Source organism: Anolis carolinensis, chromosome 1 (assembly GCF_035594765.1).
Source record: "Anolis carolinensis isolate JA03-04 chromosome 1, rAnoCar3.1.pri, whole genome shotgun sequence".
In the NCBI taxonomy this organism is placed as follows: Eukaryota; Metazoa; Chordata; class Lepidosauria; order Squamata; family Dactyloidae; genus Anolis; species Anolis carolinensis.
The window spans coordinates 230895748-230917618 of NC_085841.1; the positions used below are offsets into that span (position 1 = coordinate 230895748).

The window sequence follows — 21871 nt, forward strand, 5'->3', positions numbered from 1 at the left end:
ACTTCTAATGTTCTAAACCTTATTGAACAAACTAAACAATTCAGTGATGTGTAACGGCATAATCAATTAGAAGTGTTTATTTAGGAAGTCCATACCTGACAAATTTTAAAACCTAGCCGCTATCTTGGCAGGTCATATATGTCAGTGCTGATCCAAGTGGAGTACTCCAGATCAGTGCCATGGAGTCTGCACAACCAGCTGCCAAGCCGGTTTAGTGGCTGATTGATGTCTGCATTGCATGGCAACAAGCGCATCCAGTTGGATGCTTCTGGAACACAACCCTTACTTTCCCTAACATCCCCGTCACATTAGGGGAAACCCAGGAGGGTACCCATTCTGATTTATCATCCTCCGAGAAGGAGAAGGGTATTTGTTTTCACAGTTCTGATGAAAAAACATTTTAGAAAAAAAAAATAAACCAGATTCAGGAGAGCAACTGAATAATTAAAAATACTATCCATATATTCAATATTTTCATATATTGGTCGTACAGGAAACTCCACATGAAATTATTATAAATATGTAAAATTTAGCAAATTCGCATGTGTAATATAGGGGTGTGGGGGAGAACCTTATACTGACAACTTATAACTACATTTCTGTTATGCATCTTTCTCCTCAGTTATGTCTGAAGAAGTTTTACCCAAATTATGCAAAGTGGGAGAGTTTCAGTGTCAGAACAGGCGCTGCATTCAAGACCGATGGCGTTGTGATGGTGATGATGACTGTCTGGATGGATCAGATGAACATTCTGAGCTTTGCTGTATGTATCTAAACAATATAGTCCATGTTTTAAACAATACAGATAGTCTTACATTCATGCATAGCTCTACAAGTGCAGATCTGTGTTCTGTCAATGCTTCACAGGTGCCAAGATCCTTCAGAGGTTCCTACTGCTCTCACTTACCAGTAGAGCAGGGAAGGAAGGAGAAATGATTCAAACCATGGTCTTGATTTTTTTTTTTTATGGGGGAAGAAAAAAGGATGCACCTTCAAAGAAAAGATGCCTTTTCTTTTCCCCAGGACCAGAGGAGTTGGATTTTCACAGTATGATTCTCCTTCACCTCCCTTCCTTCCCCATTGGTAAGCGATAGAAGTCTTCCCTTGAATGGCTTAACAGCTGCTGATAGAAGGTTTTTAGGTGATTAGCTCTTTGCATTTCATCTGAGGACCTATGCACAGGTAAGCCATTAACTAATTTAACTTATGCACACATAAGTCGTTAACAGGAAGATGGTAAATGTTTTCTATGAGAACTTTAATATATTCATAAATGCAAGCGTCTGGGGGAATTAAAAGAGCTGCTGTTGCCTAATCATTGGTATAAATTATCCATTTTATCTTAAGTCTACAGTTGTGGGAAGAGGGAAAAGATTGGTTGTCTAGCACACACATCTTCACCATATCACTGATCAGCCTAATGATCCTCATATTCCAATGTGGCTAGTTTTTCTTCCTCTGATGCTAATGCCCTTTGCCTATGCGTGTGGTGGCTGGTCCAAGAGGCAAACTCTGCTTGCAAATAAGGAAAAATCAATTTGAATACCCTGAAGACAGAATTATTGTGCAGAAGGTTGCTAAACACTTCATTGCTTCTTGGCAGTGGTATCTTGAAGAGTGTCCAAGAAAGCAGACAGAAATTTGGAACAGGACACTGTACAGCCTTTGCTAGCTTAATATATGGTAAAAGGAGACACGTGGGAACTGCAGAACAACCAAGTGTGAACTTCCTCATCTTTGCTGCAACCTTATTACTTGAAAAAAACACTATAGGATCATAAAAAGAAGTGTGCCTAAAGGTGATGGCAGCGACAGAAACTAACTAATAGGAATCATTTAAGGTAGAAATTAAGGAATTTTCTAACAAAAAAGCTACTTCATCAGATTTATTCTTTTTATTGCTTAAATTAAGTTACACTTTTAAAATTAAGTAAATTCTAGAATTAAGTTGTTAATTAAATCATCAATTAATTAAATAAGAAAATGCTAAAAAGCCTATAGATATCATATTTTCCAGCTGGTTCTTTATTGAATGTCTAGCTCTTTTGAATAGCTAAAAAAATCTGTTTGAAGAGAATCAGGAGAGAATGCTGCCAAATATACCTAGAGGTCAGTTCTTGAGATACTATAAAGGAGGGCTAAAGGAGAAAGACTATAAAAAGACAGGCTTAGCTGTCTTGTCATTTAAGGAATAAAATGAAGATAGGATTAGTGACAGAGTAAGGAATGAGCTAGAAATAAAGCAAATTAGGATGGGATGGGGCATATAAGAACAGACAAGTAACAGATAGATACAATATCAGGACAGTTGTGTGGTAAGATAGAAACAGACAGGATGAGATGAGAGAGGTTGTAGATTGAAATCAGATGAGAACTAGTCTGGAGTAACTGGTTGAGTAGTGTCTCAGAAAATGGCTACAGCGGTTTTAAAAAAATTTGTATGTTGAAATGGGATGGACCAAATTTATATTATTGATGTTGAAACCTTCTATTGCTCAAAAACATTTGTCATGGTTGTTCTACATCTTTGCCTGAGTTATCCAATTAAGATTTATTAAAGGAGTAAATTTGTCATATAGTTGTAGCATAAAACACATTTGCTTATATTGCTGTGTAGTCACCTTAGTGCAGGGCCATAGCCAGAAAAAAAATTCAGGGAGGGGGGTAGAGGGGTTCAAACCTTTTTTAAGCGAATCATGAAGAGTAGTTCCATAATGCAAAATATTTTAGAAATCAGGCTCCATTGATAAACTTCAGTGGACACTCATGGGGATTTGATTAAAATTCATGAGTAAGCCTGATTTTTAAATAAAAAACCTGAAAATTTTCATGGGGGGGCGTTGAACACCTACCCCCCCCCCCAAGCTACAGCCCTGCCCTAAATATTAATAACAATAAACTATCTAAAGCTGTTGTGGGAAGATGTGTGAAAGCAGATTATAATTGATATCTTTATGAAAAAAATTGGAACCCATCACACTGCTTCTTGATTTTTCTTATCCCTTTAGGGGCAGAGAACCACACTTTTTATATCATGGGATTCGAATACAGGTGGCGGCTTTTAAATCAATACTTCCTTCTCTTCCAATTATTTCCAAATATATCCTACTGCAAATAATATGTCTTCTAATTTTCTACAGCTCCGATATAGCAACCACCCAAGTTTATATACAAAATCCATTTATATAAACACATTTTTTCAAAGCATTTCATTCAAATTAATATAAACAAGACACAGGCTAATATAACAATTGCTTTTGTTAAATCTAATGTGCAGCTCCAAAAGTGAAATGACATACATGTTATCTAAAACCCCAAAAAACCCAAACTTTGGAGATATATATATATATATATACACACACACACACACACACACACACACACACACACACACAATTATTTTTGTAAATCATCCAACCTTAAACAAACAACAAAAAACCCCATATACACTTCAGATGTCAAATACATGATCCCACAGATAAACTTCATCTTGATCTTGGATACTCTCTCCACTCCCACATCTTCTTCAGCTCCTGGACAAAATTTCCCCTTTCCCTGACTTCTACCCTTTTACAATTCCTCTGACTTTTGAGATCACCATCTCATCTCTGACATCAAAATCTTTAATCTCAGCAAAGTCCTGTAAAACAATTCTCTTCTCTCTGATATTAAAACTCTTGATCTCAGCACGTTTCTCCAAATCCCCTTCTAAATTCCAGCACAGTCTACCTCTTTCATTTCTGAGAGTACAGAGTCATCCCAATCAGTCTTCTATCCTGGAATCTGTTATTACAGTTTGATAATCCAGCTCCTTATCCATCTGGCCAGATTCTCCAACAGCATACACCTCCAAAAATTCCCCTCAATATTCTTTTTGCCAGAATATTTTGTCAGCAGAAATCAATTTACCATCTGAACTTTCGAAACTTTCCTCCAACCCCCCCCCCCCCATTCATATCCTTGCAAATTGATCTGTCATGTTCAGAAAGCTCAAGGAGTTAGCTTCAGTTATACCTCTATAAATATGGTAGCACTGGCAAGTTAGCAGTTTTAACTACTGTTGTTTTCTTGTACCAGTAAATTTACTGTATCCTCTCCCACAAGGGTGCCTATTCTTTAGGCATAATTCAGCATATTTCCACCAAAAAGTAACTGCATTATATGGTTGGTATGGATGGGACCCTAGTTATCCATGAGCATTTTAAACTCCTGAAAGTTGTAGTACAACTACCCAAAATATGTATTATAAAAATGCTGTAGTTCGCTACTCAGACAGCAACAACAAAACCCTGCTTCGTAAACTTTACCAACTTTCTACAAAAGGGTTTAGGTGCACAAAGGTAAAGGAAGAAGGGATGTGGCAACAATTTTAATTAAATGCAGTGTGAATTCAATATTGAATTCTGGCCATATACAGGCAGTCCCCAAGTTACAAACATCTGACGTACAAACTACTCATAATTAAGAACGGGAGTGAGACAACAGGAAGTGAGATAAAACAACCCCTGGGAAGGGAAATTTACTCCTGAAAGAGGAAAAAGTGTCTATGTGTTTTTCTTTTGTATGCCGTTGACTATTTGCTGACTTTGTTGTTCACTGCCCTGAGTCCCTTCAGGGAGATAGGACAGTATATAAATAAAGTTTTATTGTTATTGTTCTTATTATTATTGAATCAAAATTTGTTTAAAAGCACAATGTCAGAAGCATAAGCGTCTGGATGCAGTATGGGGACCTTGTACTAAAAAAAGCATCTGATAATATAGAAAAGGTGTAAATCAAGGTGTTATTCTCAACTAAAAAGACTCTCTAAAATTAAATCAATCAAACTTGCATAGATACTGAATTACTTTTTTCAGTGGGTGAAACTGAAACCAATAACAGAATTGACATCATTAACATTTCTTACTGTTTAGTATTGTTAGAAACAAATGTGGTCATTACTAATAGTCAACATGGATTTATCAAAAACAAATCATGCCAGACTAATCTGACCTCTTTTTTTGATAAAGTTACAAGCTGGGTAGATGCAGGGAATGCAGTTGAGGTAGCGTACCTGGATTTCAGTAAGGCCTTTGACAAGGTCCCCCACGACCTTCTGGCAAACAAGTTAGTCAAATGTGGGCTAGGCAAAACTACGGTTAGGTGGATCTGTAATGGGTTAAGTGAACGAACCCAAAGGGTGCTCACGAATGCATCATCTTCATCTTGGAAAGAAGTCATGAGTGGAGTGCCGCAGGGTTCCGTCCTGGGCCCGGTTCTGTTCAACATCTTTATTAATGACTTAGACGAAGGGTAGAAGGCACGACCATCAATTTTGCAGACTACACCAAACTGGGAGGGAAAGCTAACACTCCAGAAGACAGGAGCAGAATTCAAAATGTGAACCAAATGAATTCCCTCCTCATTCCTTATTTCACAAGATTGGTATTTAGATTCTTGTGTGTGTGTGTGTGTGTGTGTGCGCGTGTGCGCGCGCGTGTGTGTTTTATGAACTACAATTGCTTCTTATCTTGTACATATTAGTTTGGGTTTTTTTTTTTGGTATGAGCAACTGTACATTCAAAATAAAAGATTAAAGTTATTGTGGCTGTAATCTTTTAACCACAGATTTGGGGTTTACTTCTGTGTACGTCTGTAAAGAGTTCTAACCATTTCTTCACATTATGTGATATGATTTTTTTCATTATTTCATCTTTAGAATAACACATTTTTCTTTTTCCAGTTAACCACAGCTGTCCTGACAATCAATTTAAATGTCATAATAACCATTGCATCCCCAAGAGGTGGCTTTGTGATGGAGCAAATGACTGTGGCAGTAATGAAGACGAATCAAATGAAACTTGTGCCGGTAAAACAAACAAAATGTTTATTTTAACTTTATAGTAATTAAATATGTGAGTCTTAGCTGTAAAAACAATACTGAACCATCATGTCTGTTATTTATGATCTCATAAGTGGAGTTCTGAATCCGTATTGTATGGCCTGTAGTTTTATAACAGAGACAGCATAATTGTTCTTGTCTGTCTCTATATTCTGAAATAATTTTGCACTGTGACTTGATTGACATAGAATCATAGCAACATAGAATCATGTCAATCTTATAAATAATTTTAAGAGGAGACTCCTTTCCCATTTTTCTTAGAACTTGAAATTTAGTAGGACATATTGAGAGCCAAGATCTGCCATTTCCCCCACACAGAATCCGTACATATAGACATTAGATATGTCCAAAAAAATCGTTTTGAATCTTATATCAAATTTATATCGGATTGTTCTCGCTTTTTGAGACGCATTCCGAGACATTGTCTCACGGCGCAACTGGCAATGTAATTTGAACCATCGTTGGCCCATTCTCTAATTGTCTCTTAATGTTTCGTTAATTTTTTTCCCCAAATTTATTTTAAAAATATATTTTTAAAATATTTTTTTTTAAAAAAAATTGTTTCTGCAACCTACCTTGAATGGGAGTTTGGCGCAGCCTAACATGGCTGCAACTCCCCGGCCAATCAGAAGCTTCCACGATGGATGCAAAGGTGGGGGCTAGGGTCCTCTACATCCACGTGGAAGATTGCCATAAAAGCCCATTGTGTAGCCCGGGTGAGCCATTCTGGGCTGGGTTTTGAGCGGAGAGGGTGGGGGTCTGCAAACAGAGAGCAAGCAAGCCTCATGTCTTGAGGGAAAGAGAGGGTGAAGGGGCCCTGTCTGGCTGTTCCCACAGAGGGGTTTGGAGAAAGGGTTAGGGTTTTGTTGCTGGTTCCTTCTCTTGTGAGTGTGTTAATTTTGGGTAGCGTTCAGCTATTTAGAGCTGTGAATTCCAGGGTTATTTTTTCCACATTATTAAAAAACAATCTAGGTTTCAATTTCATTAAGAATAGTTCTTGCTGGATCATAGCATACCTTTGCAGAATCAGTAGTCTATTTCATTAAGTAGGCATTGCGTTTCAGGCTTGTGGGATCACATAGCCAGAGACACCAATGATTTTTCCAGTGTTCTTGCTTACAAATATAGCAAGGGAATTTATAGTTTTCAAAGTTTTTGGCACTCCTTGTCAGGGCATTGCTTGGCGTGTTCACTGGTCCATTTCTAATTGAAGGCAAGGCATTGCCTTTCAGGCTTGTGGGATCACATAGCAGAGACACCATTGATTTCCAGAGTTCTTGCTTACAAATATAGCAAGGGAATTTATAGTTTTCAAAGTATCTGTGCACTCCTTGCCAGGGCATTGGCCAGCTTGCTCACAGGTACATTACCAAAGGAAGGCATTGAGTTTGGGGCTTGTGGGATCACATAGCAAGACACACCATTGATTTCCAGTGTCCTTCTTGCTTAAAAATATAACAAGGGAACTTCTAGTTTTCAAAGTTTCTTTGCACACCTTTCCAGAGCATTGGCCAGGTTGGTCACTGATACATTAACAAAGGAAGGCATTGAGTTTGGGGCTTGTGAGAGCACATAGCAAGACATAGGATTGAATTCCAGTGACCTTTTTCCTAAAAAAATATTACAAAGGGAATCTCTAGTTTCCAAAGTTCCTTTGCACACAGTGCCTGAGCATTGCCTGGCTTGGTCACAGATACATTTCCTAACGAAGGCATTGGGTTTGGGGCTTTTGGGAGCGCATAGCAAGACATAGCATTGATTTCCAGTGTCCTTTTTCCTTAAAAATATTACAAAGGGAAAATCAGACACAGAAACAAAGTTACACAAGTAGAAGAAGGACTTTCACATTGAAAAAAACACAATTGAACAGGAAATAAAATTTTCAAACCAGGAACAGGTTTCTCCAATTATTAAAAAATAGTTTATTATAAAAGCTATGAAAATTCGCCAAAAATCGGAGGATACAGGAAATGTTCTGTAAGTTGGTGAGCTAGGAGGGTTGAATGTGTGTCTTCCACTGTACCAAATTTAATCAGAATAGCTCAAGAAATGAGGGCGGGAGAGCCCTGTAAAAGTCCCCCCGGGTGCTGGTTTTTTTTTTTTGGCGATTGCACATGTGTGTCCGCCATTTTAGAAACATTTAGAAACATTACGAATTTTTGGAAATATCTGAAATTTTTGAGGGAAAAATCGGAAATAGTTTCTATATTGAAGTGCCGGCACCCACTACTTTAGAAACGAGAATTGAAACATTTTTTTCATTGATCAGACATACCTAATAGACATCTATAATTCAAGCATATGTATTAGCCACATCTGAGAGTGTAGTTTTGTGATTTCTTCTACATTATATGAAATTTTATTTAAAAATCACAAATGGCATTATTCCCATGTAACCTTTGTCATTAAAAGATCATGATTTTTAAATTGTATCAGTTTACATAGGAAATATTTCATATGAATACTCATCTTTCTAGAGATGAGAAACTCTGGGAATTAGGACATTATAGTTTAGTGTCGTTCATCCTTTCTCTCTACAACTCAGGGGAGATTTTCTTCTCATTTTACCTTCATGACAGTTCTGTGAGGTTATGAGAAAGTGAGTGACCAAAGCTGAACCTCAAGGCTAATTATTTGAACTTGAATTGCCTCAGCGTTAGACATTGTGAACTAAGGTGCACTTGTGGCACATACTCTCATATAATAAATGCTGTCACTATAACTGTATGACTTCCTGATACATGCTTTCTGAGGAATAAAATACAGTCCATGGTATATAAATATAATAAACCCATATAATTCAACTAGCTTTCATTTGAACTCTGTTCTTCATTATTTATATGCAATTTTCTCTTTAAGCAAGAACATGTCAAGCTGACCAATTTTCTTGTGGAAATGGGCGTTGCATTCCAACTTCATGGTTGTGTGATCAGGAGGATGATTGTGGTGATGAATCGGATGAAATGGCATCTTGTGGTAAGTGAATTTTATTTTAGTAATAGTATAGTTGTTGGAAATGAATCCCTGATTGTCAACACACTACAGCTACTCAGTACAAACTGTTCCCAATACTTCTGTATCATCAAAAAGAAGCCAAAGGAGAGAAATCAATATCAAATAAGGGTCTTATTTCCTTTTTGCTGTCTCCATTTCCTATGACGACATGTTTTAAATATGAAAGCAGAAAATAATGATATAAAATTGCAAATGAGAATGAGAGGGTCTCTGCTCTATTTCCAAGAGTATAAAATAAGGGGCTTATTTACACAAACTAAAAAATGTACTTATTTTGTAGCCACTGCGATCCAAATTCATAACATTCTTGACAATTTGCTTAGAATACAATTCTTTTGGCTACACTTCACTTCAGAAATTTGCCTTTTACACCACACTTTTGGAGAGAATCCAGATTTTTGGCTTGTAGCCAGCTTTACGGGGCAGCATCACATAATTGTGGATTTGTGGAGAGGAGTTAGTGAATAGGTTGGGTCAGTTGGTAAACCGATAATTCCCACCAGAAATTGTTTTTTTTCTAGTGCAAATATTAAAATTTTAAGTTTGCAAACATGTCTCTTTGTTTGTTTAAAAAAGCATGTATGGTGATGCTTGTGTATCAGTATATCAGTATTAGCACAGACCCGTTTAACAGGAAGTATGTGTATTCATGTGCATGATGTGGGAAAATGAAGTGGCCATGGCTATGTAGCCAAAACTAATGCAGAGGATCAGAGAATGCTGACTATAATGGTAAATTTGTCAGGGGGAAATGTGTGGCTAGTTATAGTGATTTCACCATGATATAGAATAAAATCGTTGGAAGAGACCACATGGGCCATCTAGTTCAATCCCCTGTCATGCAGGAAAAGCACAAAGCACCCACAACGGATGACCATCCAGCCTGTTTTAAAAGCCTCCAAAGGAGGGGCCTCCACCAAACTCCAAGGCAGAAAATTCCACTGCTGAACAACTTTTATAGTCAGGAAGTTCTTTTTAATGTTCAAGTGGAATCTCCTTTTCTGTAATTTGAACACATTGTTCCAGGGCAGCAGAAAACAATCCTGTTCCCCCTTCCTTATGACAACCTTTCACATATTTATACATAGCTATCATGTCTCCTCTCAACTTTCTCTTCTGCAGGCTAAACATATCCAGCTCTTTAAAAATCTCCTCGTAGAGCATGGTCACCAAACCTTTGATCATTTTAGTCGTCCTACTCTGGACATCTTCCAGCTTGTCAATATCCCTCTTGAATTGTGATGCCCAGAATTGGACATAGTATTCCAGGTGAAGTCTAATCAAATCAGAATAGAGAGACACCATGACTTCCCTCGATTTAGATACCATATTTCTTTTGATGCAGCCCAAAATCCCATTGGCTTTTTTAGGTGCAGCATCACATTCTTTGCTAATGTTCAACTTGTTAGCCACAAAGACTCTAAGACCTTTCTTACATAGACTGTTGTCAAGCAAGGCATCACCCGTTTTGTATCTTTGCATTTCATTTTTTTTTTTTTTTGCCTAAGTGTGCGATCTTACATTTCTCCTTGTTGAAATTCATTTAGTCAGTTTTTGGACCAACTCTCTAATCTGTTAAGGTTGTTTTGAATTCTGATCATGTCTCTGGAGTATGAGCTATCCCTCCTAATTTGGTGTCATGTATGTGATATATGTGGCATTAATGGTGTTCATGTGGGATCAATGTAGACAAGCGGAATGTAGTATGGAAGATGTTTTGTTTTTTGCCATTTTGATTTTTTCCTGTTTATGTATAAGTATGTGTGCAATTTTGTTTTTAAAACAGAGGAATTCAACCCAGTTAGCTAACCTTCATTCAGCATCAGACACTAGGGTCTTCAGAAATAAGATAGCTCCTCAAGAGTAGGAATTGCTGTTTGATTAGTTCTATATTCAAGAAAAGGAAGCCTTGGAGTTTGACTCAATTCCAGTGCTTGTGATGGTCATTTGGGAATTTTTATGAAGAAGTGAACCAAAATATAATGTTTCCCAAAATCTGGTTTTAAGGAGCTAATATATGATAATCCTAAGAGAAAGGTAAAGAAAAGCTTCTATTGTCTGATAAGGGTCAAAATGAAGACATTTAGAACAGTTTTTTCTTTGACCCATATTTACCTACTATGGGATGGCAGAGCCTCCAGTTAATACCAGCTACAAATACTGCTACTTCAGAGGATGCTTGAAGACTATCTAACTTAGATCTTGGTATCTCTGTCATACTCATTTCTATGTGGCCTGGGAGAACAGGCCCCTGACTACAGCTACAAAAGCAGTAGTGATGGCAGCAGCTGCTGCTATGACACTACTTCACTGAATTCCTCCTCCCTCAGGTTTTCATTAAAACTGTTCAGTGTTTTACCATAGCAAAAGTCTTGTGTATCTCTTCTTCAGTTTTCTTTTTATCCTACTTTCTAATTTTCTGACATTCCAGTCCTGTGAATGAGATCAGTGGGGATTATTCCTCATTAAGCATGCTTCAGATTGTAATACATAGTATTTTAATACTTGCCTTTTAATCTCATAACTCTGAAGACTATTTGGTCCATTCACCCTAGACACTCGTATACTTCTTACCCACTCCCCCCCCATAAGCCTTTAACTTTGGCTATAGAAGTTCCTAGAATATGGCTATTCTATGTCCAATCAGTCCTTAACCCATTTTGGAGTGGGGAGAAGCAGGAGATAATATAAGTCAAGCAATTTTGTAAATGGATAAGGCACCATTATTCATTAGACCTATCAGATAATGTCATTTCCATCCATTGTGATGCTTTTGAGACATAACAAGGTTTACACCTGTTGTGAGAGAAAAGAATATTACATTTAGCTAACTTTATCATAATTTGCTAATCCCAAATTATGCCGCAATTACTGTTCTAGTTGTGTTTGTGAGAGCCGCTGTGCCTTTGCTTGTCTCTGTGCTGGACCTACACACCTCTGTGAAGGGGAAAGGTTGCTTTTACCCTGGTGGTGCAACTCTGCATACCGGTACCATTCTATCCATGTTTACTCAAATCGAAGTTGTACTGAGTTCAGTGGAAATTACTTTCTACTAACTTAAATTCCACCGAGTTCTACAATCTGGCATTTTGTGGGTTCACTACATTCGTTTTGGTTAAAGTGCAGTTTTTGAATCTTTTAAACATGAAAGGCAGCATTTTTTCCAACGTATATGGAAGAGGTGAGGAAATTGATTTTTCTCAAAACTCTGGATGTTTTGCCAAATTTCGAATGAATTAGAACCCGTTGCTCTCAAGTTAGAATCAACCAATTTGTGGAAGGAGAAATTGGGGGAGGAGTCAAAATAAACCTTTTTGGGCAATTTCCTTTTGCTTCCCAAGCAGGAAGGTTTGGTTGTAAGCTACCTCATAATGCTTCTACTTTTCAAAAAAATAAAATAGCCTTTTAGGGTACCTTTTTCCTTCCTTTCATGATTTGTCTGTGTCCTTTGTTAGGAGGGCCAGTGCTGTTGCCATTCCAAATGGGTTTCCCATCCCTTCTCTCTGCTTTTGGGAATTGTGGGAGTTGTAGTCCAAAACACCAGCTGAGCCTCTGCTGCTGATGTTCCAAATGAGATTCCCTCCCACCACTTCTCTCTCCCTCTCCCTCTCCCTCTCCCTCTCGGCTGTTGGGAATTGTGGGAGTTGTAGTCCAAAACACCAGCTGAGCCTCTGCTGCTGATGTTCCAAATGGGATTCCCTCCCACCCCTTCTCTCTCTCCCTCTCCCTCTCTGCTGTTGGGAATTGTGGGAGCTGACGTACCAAAAAGCACTGAGAGGGATGATGGGCAGGGCCAAATGTCTGCAGTGTGGAAACCTCTTCATTGAAAAATATGGAAAACAGCTGAGTGCACTAAACAGTGTGATCCCAAGGTAGGGAAAAACTTAGACTGAACTCCCTTCTTCTGAACACGAACCCAAAGGGTGCTCACCAATGCGTCGTCTTCATCATGGAAAGAAGTGACAAGTGGAGTGCCGCAGGGCTCCGTCCTGGGCCCGGTTCTGTTCAACATCTTTATTAACGACTTAGACGAAGGGTTAGAAGGCACGATCATCAAGTTTGCAGACGTCACAAAACTGGGAGGGATAGCTAACACTCCAGAAGACAGGAGCAGAATTCAAAACGATCTTGACAGACTAGAGAGATGGGCCAAAACTAATAAAATGAAGTTCAACAGGGACAAATGCAAGATACTTCACTTCGGCAGAAAAAATGGAAATCAAAGATACAGAATGGGGGACGCCTGGCTTGACAGCAGTGTGTGCGAAAAAGACCTTGGAGTCCTTGTGGACAACAAGTTAAACATGAGCCGACAATGTGATGCGGCTGCTAAAAAACCCAATGGGATTCTGGCCTGCATCAATAGGGGAATAGCGTCTAGATCCAGGGAAGTTATGCTCCCCCTCTATTCTGCCTTGGTCAGACCACACCTGGAATACTGTGTCCAATTTTGGGCACCACAGTTGAAGGGAGATGTTGACAAGCTGGAAAGCGTCCAGAGGAGGGCGACTAAAATGATTAAGGGTCTGGAGAACAAGCCCTATGAGGAGCGGCTTAAAGAGCTGGGCATGTTTAGCCTGCAGAAGAGAAGGCTGAGAGGAGACATGATAGCCATGTACAAATACGTGAAGGGAAGTCATAGGGAGGAGGGAGCAAGCTTGTTTTCTGCTGCCCTGCAGACTAGGACACGGAACAATGGCTTCAAACTACAGGAAAGGAGATTCCACCTGAACATCAGGAAGAACTTCCTCACTGTGAGAGCTGTTCGACAGTGGAACTCTCTCCCCGGGGCCGTGGTGGAGGCTCCTTCTTTGGAGGCTTTTAAGCAGAGGCTGGATGGCCATCTGTCGGGGGTGCTTTGAATGCGATTTCCTGCTTCTTAGCAGGGGGTTGGACTGGATGGCCCATGTGGTCTCTTCCAACTCTACTATTCTATGATTCTATGATTCTATGACTTCCCAGTGTAATCTGATGAAGTCCTTAATACTGTAGCTTAAAACATTCTGACAAACAAAATTAGGGCAATAATGAATATCTGATTATCAATATTTAGTAATGTAGTTTAGCTTTCCCTGATTTAATAAGACAAAATTACACTTACCTACCTCTCCCTTGCCCAGAAACCCAGCATTATATGTAGAAATCACTATAGAGAGTTCCATAATGTTTTCATCAAATGGAGTGCTCTCTCCATTCTTTTTTCCTTCATTATACTGGCAAGGTTACAACTTTCATTAGTACTTTCTTCCATCAATTTATGTGAAAAATTATGAGTTCCTTTGTGAAAAAGGAGTACATTTTAGTATTACTGTTTCTCAGAAACAGGAAAAACAAAGGTTGATGCACGACATGTGAAGTTGTGGTAAATATCTGCTTTACAGTTGCTTTATTCATTTTTATTAACAATTAGTACATTTGCATTTAGTTTGCACATGGAATTGTCAAAGTAATTTTGCTACACAGGCAAAGAAAAAAGTGATACCTTTTTAAATCCAACTATTAAAAATGAATTACCTCAGTAGCTGACTCTTTCTTAGATGTTCCTGATGGGACAATGTCTTCTAAAGCATCTAAATGAAAAATGCAATCTTTTATGAAAGCTGGGGTTCAAAATGTTTTTTTAAAGAACAAGAAGGACAGGAAACTGTCCCGATATGTCATGTATTCCAGATCACAGTCTAGCTATTTTTTGGACAGTAGGTGAAGGCTCCAGAGCATATTCCGGGTAATGATGCTATGTGTGTTTAGCAGGGAAAGGAACAGGGATAAAGAAGTCTCATGCTTACACAATCTTATATTTAGCCCAAAATGCACTTGTGCGTTAAAAAGCAAACTATTAGTACTTTTAATGCCGTTGAACCAACTTCTCACGTTCATATATATTACAAAAAACATTGAAAAATATTAAAAACAAAACTTGCCCAAAAAGGAGAAAACTTTTGAGTACTTCATTTTTATATGCAGAAATGAAAGATGTAAAGCTCTTCATCATTAATTCAAGAGGCCTGGCTGTGGTTTGATAAAGAACCTTTTTTTTTCATGGTAAAACACTTAGGAGAAAAAGAATATGTGAAGTCTGACACATGGCAGCTTTGAATACACGTTTTTACCAGGGAATCATTTAATATTTTATGGGCCTTCACATACAAATTACTTCGCAGAATTCATATGAAAACTCATATTTGCAGTACCTGCTTCAGTCACCTTCTATAACACATCACTGAAAATGGCCCCAGAGTTTTGTTGCAAGTACTAGGCATGTGCGATCTATGAAAAAAATGGTTCAATACGCGCTTTGAAAGTAGGGGGCGCTGGCGCTTCGTCTCTAAAGTCATTTCCAAATTTTGAAGCAAAAAGTTCAAAACTTTCCAAAAGTTCCGATTCTTCGTATGTACCTTGTTAATAGCAGATGCGAATGCTCATGAAGGGAAACATTGTCAATGGGGAAACTTTAGGGGCCCTTCTCTCCCTCATTTTTTGACCTATCCTAATGAAATTTGCTACAGTGGTAGAACACATTTACCACTGTTAGCTCAACAAATCTATGAACATTTGACTAATCCTCAGATGTTTGGCGAATTTTCAAAGTTTTTATATATTTTTTTAATAATAACAAAAATCTGTTCCTGGTTAGGAAGTGTTATTTCCTGTTTCATTGGGTTTTCTGGGGCTGAGAGTGTGTGACTTGTCCAAGATCACCCAGTGGGTTTCCATGGCTTAGTGGGAATCAAGCCACAATTGTAGTCCAACTCTCAAACCAGTGCACCAGCGGGCTGTTTTGAGACACCATGCTGTCTCAAAACAGCCCATTGTTTCTTCCTATGAGGCTTAGCCCTGTTCTAACTGCCCAGGAGGGAAAACGCTCACCTTTCCCTCAGTCTCCTTCCTGTCCCTGTCAGAGGAGCAAGAGGCATCCCTCATTGCCAGTGAGTGCTTTTCTCTGCTCTCCTCCCCTTCCCTGGCAGAAGCACCGTCGCGGCCAAGGAAGGGAAAGAGGAGAGTAAAGCGCTTGACTTTCCTTCCATTTCCTTCCCTTCCCTGGCAGAGGCACAAGAGGCAGCCCTCATCACTGGGGAGTGCTTTTCTCTGCTTCTCCTTCCCTTTCCTGGCAGAAGTGCCATCGCCGCCGAGGAAGGGAAAGAGAAGGAGAGTAAAGTACTTGTCTTTCCCTCCATTTCCTTCTCCTCCCTGGCAGAAGCATAATCACCCGTATATCCAAAGGTTTTCCAAGGCCATTAAATAAATGGGCTCCAACGCTTTGAATTGGAAGGTTATTTCTGAAGGGCCAAACTACTTCGGAACCCAAAAAGATATGATTTTTTTTTATGATTAATGACATTTCCGAGAAATTTGCTCATCCCTAGCAAGTACTATACATACTGTGTTCTCCTTTCCTGCCAAAGAGTGCACTGTGATAATTTTGTTTACCATAATAAATTGCTTTACATTTTTATTAAAGCTGTCATAATAATCCTGAGGCTATTAACTTTTAGTTGAATTTTTCCACTATGCAGTGTTATCCCTTCTCATCGTTACTTGAATACTTTAAATTAAAGTAAGGACTTTTAATTATAGCCTTAAAATATCAGTTTTGTGAAAACCAGAAAAGCAGTAGAAACCAGCAGCAATTTGTGATGGCTTTAAGGTAGCTAAAGTAGGATAGATGACATTTACTATAATTTAAAATGAAATGAAATATCAATACAGTCAGTCCTCCATTTTCATTAGTTTTGCTTTTATGAATTTGGTTACTTGCAGATTATTTAGTGCCATATCTGCTGCCTCATAAGAGCTGCAAGTCTAATAGTACTGAGGGAGATCACAAACAAGTGTGTACATTTCTTTTAAATGTATGGCAGCAACAGAACTGGAACCCTTCTTGCCCCTCTACCTCACCTGCTAAGAGGACCCCATGTAGCAGAAGCAGGTCACCACTGCTTCTGCTACATGGGGTCCTCTTCCTTGCAGATGATGCCCAAATTCTGTGCACCTTCATCCTTTATTGATGTCAAATATTTTTATTCACCCTCATTTAGACAATTAATGTCAATAGTCACTATTTTCTAAATTCTACATTTTCTATGTAGTATAACCATATTATAGTGTGGCATGGCTAAAGAAATTGGCTCCCCCTTCCCCACTCTCTCCAAAGATGTTTTACTTCAAAATTGGCAATCTGACAAATATAAATCTTCATTTTAAGAACAATTTTAATGTATTTTACCATCCAGCTGCAGAGTATGAAAACTTTACAAGTTGTCTTTATATTTTGATTGAAAGTAAAACATGATGGCATGAAAGGAAGTGGCATGAATTAAACTTATTTACAATGGAAACATTAGAAAATTAGTAGAGTTTTTTCAGTTGAATGATGACCTTCAAGCAGTTTCAATAATATTACTTGTTTAATAAAAAATTTGTTTCAATTAAAGCAAACAAAGAACATACTGAAAACATTGTCCTGCAAGTCTGAAAGACTCTTTTTGTCATGTAAACCTTATTCTAAGTCAAATACAGAATAACCCTTTCAGCAATGTTTCACAATTTGATCATATTAAAAATATTGAATATGAAATACACTGACTTGAAACAGATTTGGTTTAATTCCTTGTCCAGTATAAAAGTCATCCTCAAACACATACTGAAGTGTTTGGTAACCATTCCAAATTTAATTATTTTAAAATAATCCCCAGAAAAGGACTTTCTTCTTCTCTGTGTGGAGAAGCCATAAATGTATATTCCCATATGTTCACCTTATACAATTCAATATTAAATTGGAATAATTAATAATATTTAGCAAGTGGTGACATTTTTCTGTGGACTATAAACAGTTGTTGTATTGTAATTTGCCTTATTTGGCCTTTATCTGGAGGTTCAAACATACCTGTTGTCACATCAAGTTTGAAATAAAGAAAATATCACTTCCACTTAGATCTGATCAAATTGCTAGAAGAGTAACAAAAATGCATAAAATATCCTTACTTTGTGCATGCTCCCTTCTTAGCTTTACATAATTGACTGTTTCCACTGGAATACATGCTAATCTCATTTACAGAAACAATGTTAGACCATATAATGTATAATGTACGACAGGTGAATATTATGTCTTGAAGCATCTCACCTTTGCCGTCTCTTAGATTTGTGCATTTTAGCTGAATCTCCGTCTGTTTCTGCTGGCCGGATACTGGTAGACCCCCATATCCGTTTTCACATGCCTTCCAAAAATGGGTGGGTTGCCAGATGGCTATTTTTTAACCCACAGCTGAAAATATGACTGGATCCAGCCCATTTGTGGCAGTCGGGAATTTACAAGGCCCCTCTTTCCATTCCTGGGACCCTTTCCTTTTTTCCCTTCAAGGAAGCTGGAGTTTCAGCAATGAGGTTAAGGAAGCATAGACCCTATTTTTTTTTTCCTTTAAGGGAGCCTGGGTTTCAGAAACAGCATTAAGGAAGCACCCTTCCTGGCACCCTTGCCTTTTTTTCCTTCAAGGGAGCCTGGATTTCAGCAACAGAATTAAGGTTTGACACCAAATTTGGGGGGGGGGGGACTGTGATCGGCTACCATGTGGCCTCATTACAGATAGGAAAACATGATGGCTGGGTCCTTGCCTTTACGATAATAATAATAATAATAATAATAATAATAATAATAATAATAATTAAAAAAAAATTATTTATACCCCGCCACCATCTCCATCTGGCCATGCCCAGAACAGTACAATATAGCAAAATATAAAACAACATATCATAATACAATTAAACAATACAATAAATAATCATGTACAATGCAACACTATATATATATATATATATATATATATATATATATATATATAACAGGGCGGGCCGCATGAGACACTTAGTTAAAACTTACGGTCATCCGGCAGAGCAGAAAAAGCCAGATTGGCCAAAGAAGAATGGCTAAAATGGATCTGTGCACAAGCCTAATGTCTCTCTATAGTTTCCAGATGGAAGTTTGTCAACTCGGAATAATGGTTGAGCAGAAATATTCAACAATTCCTTTTAAAAATGCTAGTAAAGAATTCTTTTGGCATTCTAAATCATTTGCATTCACAGAAAAAAAAGAATTAAATCTTTCTTGCATCAACAATTCTGTATATAAATGCAGATTGAGAATTAGGTTCAATCTGACACAAATTAGTTGTGACTGTTAAAAGAACTGATTGCAGCTCTCGTTCATTCTAATTTGTATTCAGTTGTCTTTATTGACAGGTTCTTTTAAAATGTGTGAGAATTAGCTGAACATGTTTTATTTTATGTAATTATCTGTGTACTAAACCCTGAATCTTAAAAGCATCAAACTGATAACATCTTCACTCTTCCTGGTCTTCTTTTTATCATTTTTTCTCATAATAATATGATCAGATTAATCCTTATGCTCAAGATAATCATTCCATCATCTAAAAATGACATCTAATCATTGGGACCTAAGCTTGGTCCATTTGTATTTTGAGTTAGCTAAGGTTCTTATATAGATTTCTCATTGGAAGGCAAATCAAGAAAGTAAGGAAATAAATAAAATATTTATATTTTGCCCATATGCAAGAATCTTAGTGTGGCATACAATAAAATCAAAATGAAGAATTTAGAAAGATTATGACAGTCAGAATAATTCAAAAACTAAAAACACTGATTCGTTTAATATTTAAAACATGGCAGATTCAAAGCGGATACAGTTTAAAAATTACACATGTACAAATTTAGATGAGATCAAAGCTTTAGTAAGCATCCATGTTTTTACTTGGTAACAATCTTGGTACCAATTGTTCTTCTTAGAGGAGAGTCCCCATTAGGGGTATCAAAATTACTTTTTAACTTTAAGAACTTAGATTTTCATGTTACCAAAAACCCTTGTATCTAATACTAAAAATGTACATTTGTTGTTCCTTCAGTTAGAAAGAGTGAACACATACATATACATGCACATATTTCTTTTCAGAGTATTTCATCCAGTATAAAATCTGCTCTAATAGCCCCTTCTTTCTTTCTCTGCATTTATGAGAACTGCTTTCTGACATGCCATTTTTATCTTTTTATTTTCCATACAGAATTCCCAACTTGTGACTCACTAGTTCATTTTATATGCAAAAATGGAAGATGCATTAGTAGCAAGTGGCATTGCGATTCAGGTAAAAATCAATTATTCAGCTCCATCGGTTGATATTTGCAGATTATCCTTTCTCCTCAGCCTCTTGTACCATAGTTCATCCTATTTGGAAAAAATCACTTATCCACAGTAAATGCTTCTTGGAAACTGGTTGACAGCTATTGGCAAGAAGGAGGAAAATTGCCACAGCACCCTTCTTTGGTATTTTTAAAGGTGAACTAATAATTTGAACAGAAATACAGGTTCAGTATCTCCTATAAAGAACTTCAACATTCAAAATACTCATAATTTCAAAATGTTCCACATGGGTGACTGAGATAGTGACACTTTTGTTTTCTGAGGATGCATTAAAGTTTCATTAATGTCCTTCAGGCTATGTATATAACATGTGTTTGTGTGTGTGTGTGTGTGTGTGTGGGGGGGGTTATGAGTTTTAAAGGCTATCTTAAGTGTATTTGTTATATTTAATCTGTTTTACCTTAATCCAATCTGTATTATTTAATTGTTTTTTTAATTTTTGTATTCTGCTTTTTAAAATTATAACCAAAATGTGGGATTATGAGTCATCTTGAGTCCTTAAGGGGAGAAAGGTGGGGTATAAATAAAGTAAGTAATTAAATAAATAAATAAAATGTATGTATGAACATAACATGAATTTCGTGTTATGACTTGGGTCCCATCTCCAAGATATCTCATTATGTACACAACATGCAAATACATGTAGTCCATTTTTTTAAAAAAAATCCCAAATAATTGTTGTGTTTAACTTTTTATTGATTCTTCAGTATATTTCATTATGAATAAAAAGGAACAGACTGGACCTGTGGCAGAACCCATATCCAGGCTTTTGATCAGTGTGTTCAGTGTGATAAAACATGACCAGTCTTCCCCAAATGTCCAGATACAGTGTAGAAAATAATACCAATATTCTATTATATAACAATTAAGTTAAACATGAACTGCCTGAATTATTCCCAGCTCTCAAAAAAAAACTTGTTCACCTGTTATATCCCTAACTGATGTTCATTCAAGTTAGACTAGCCTAACTATTTTTTTCAGGCAAACCATTAGTGGCCATGCTTTTACCTTGGAGGTAGCCTCTATGCCATTCCTAAATGGTAATTGACTGACTCCAACTAGGCTCTTCACAGGGGCTTACACCTGATTAGACATGCAAAAATTACAAAAACACAAAAAAGATGTGGCTATCTTTGAAATATTAAACTTTGCTTTTGAACAAAAGAGGTCTGTTTGGTTTATTTACAATGCTTCTTTGCTCAAAGTAAACTTCTACTAGTTGTTTGTGTTTTCAATTTGTGTTGTAAGGAAGGGTGCATGCTGGTTTTATATTCTTAACTGCTATTTCTTTGGAGAGCACTTTAAAACTAGGAGGATTTTTTAAAGTAGGGCTGCTGTCAACCTTTCTTCCAACTTGCCTAGGCTTTCATCTTCCAGGAAAGACAGACAGAGAATTTTTGTATCCTTGTGGGCATGCTGGGAAGGTTGCAAGGCTTTCATTGAGGGGGTGGATGGGAGGAGGCTTGCTTTTTGACAAAGTGGATATTTTTGTTGTTTTCTTTTAGCTTTAAGGAAAGATTGGGGATATTGGTATGTGGTGAAGTTGTGTAATTTCCAGTGACCAAAAAAATGGCTTCCTGTGAAAATAAACTCTTCTACTAGAGGGAGAAAAGGAGGAGGGAAGGAGGAGAGAGAGAGTGATCAAAATGTTCTATATCAAGCTTCACAAAGCAACTGCAAACTGAGCCTTTGCAATTTGACACATCTATAGTATATCTGCACTGACAAACTGGTCTGTGTATTAATGATAAAGCAAATCAACTTTTGAA

General features: G+C 37.5%; 1 protein-coding gene across 5 annotated transcripts in view; it reads left to right on the forward strand.

The window, feature by feature from the left end:
• lrp1b (LDL receptor related protein 1B) overlaps positions 1-21871 on the forward strand; it is a 1066453-nt gene that overhangs the window by 773883 nt on the left and 270699 nt on the right. For all 5 annotated transcript variants that reach the window (XM_016994954.2, XM_062970961.1, XM_062971003.1 and 2 more), the window contains 4 exons: positions 623-763; positions 5723-5848; positions 8741-8857; positions 19966-20046. In XM_016994954.2, coding sequence (XP_016850443.2) covers positions 623-763; positions 5723-5848; positions 8741-8857; positions 19966-20046 — 465 coding nt within the window. The remainder of the gene's footprint in view (positions 1-622; positions 764-5722; positions 5849-8740; positions 8858-19965; positions 20047-21871) is intronic.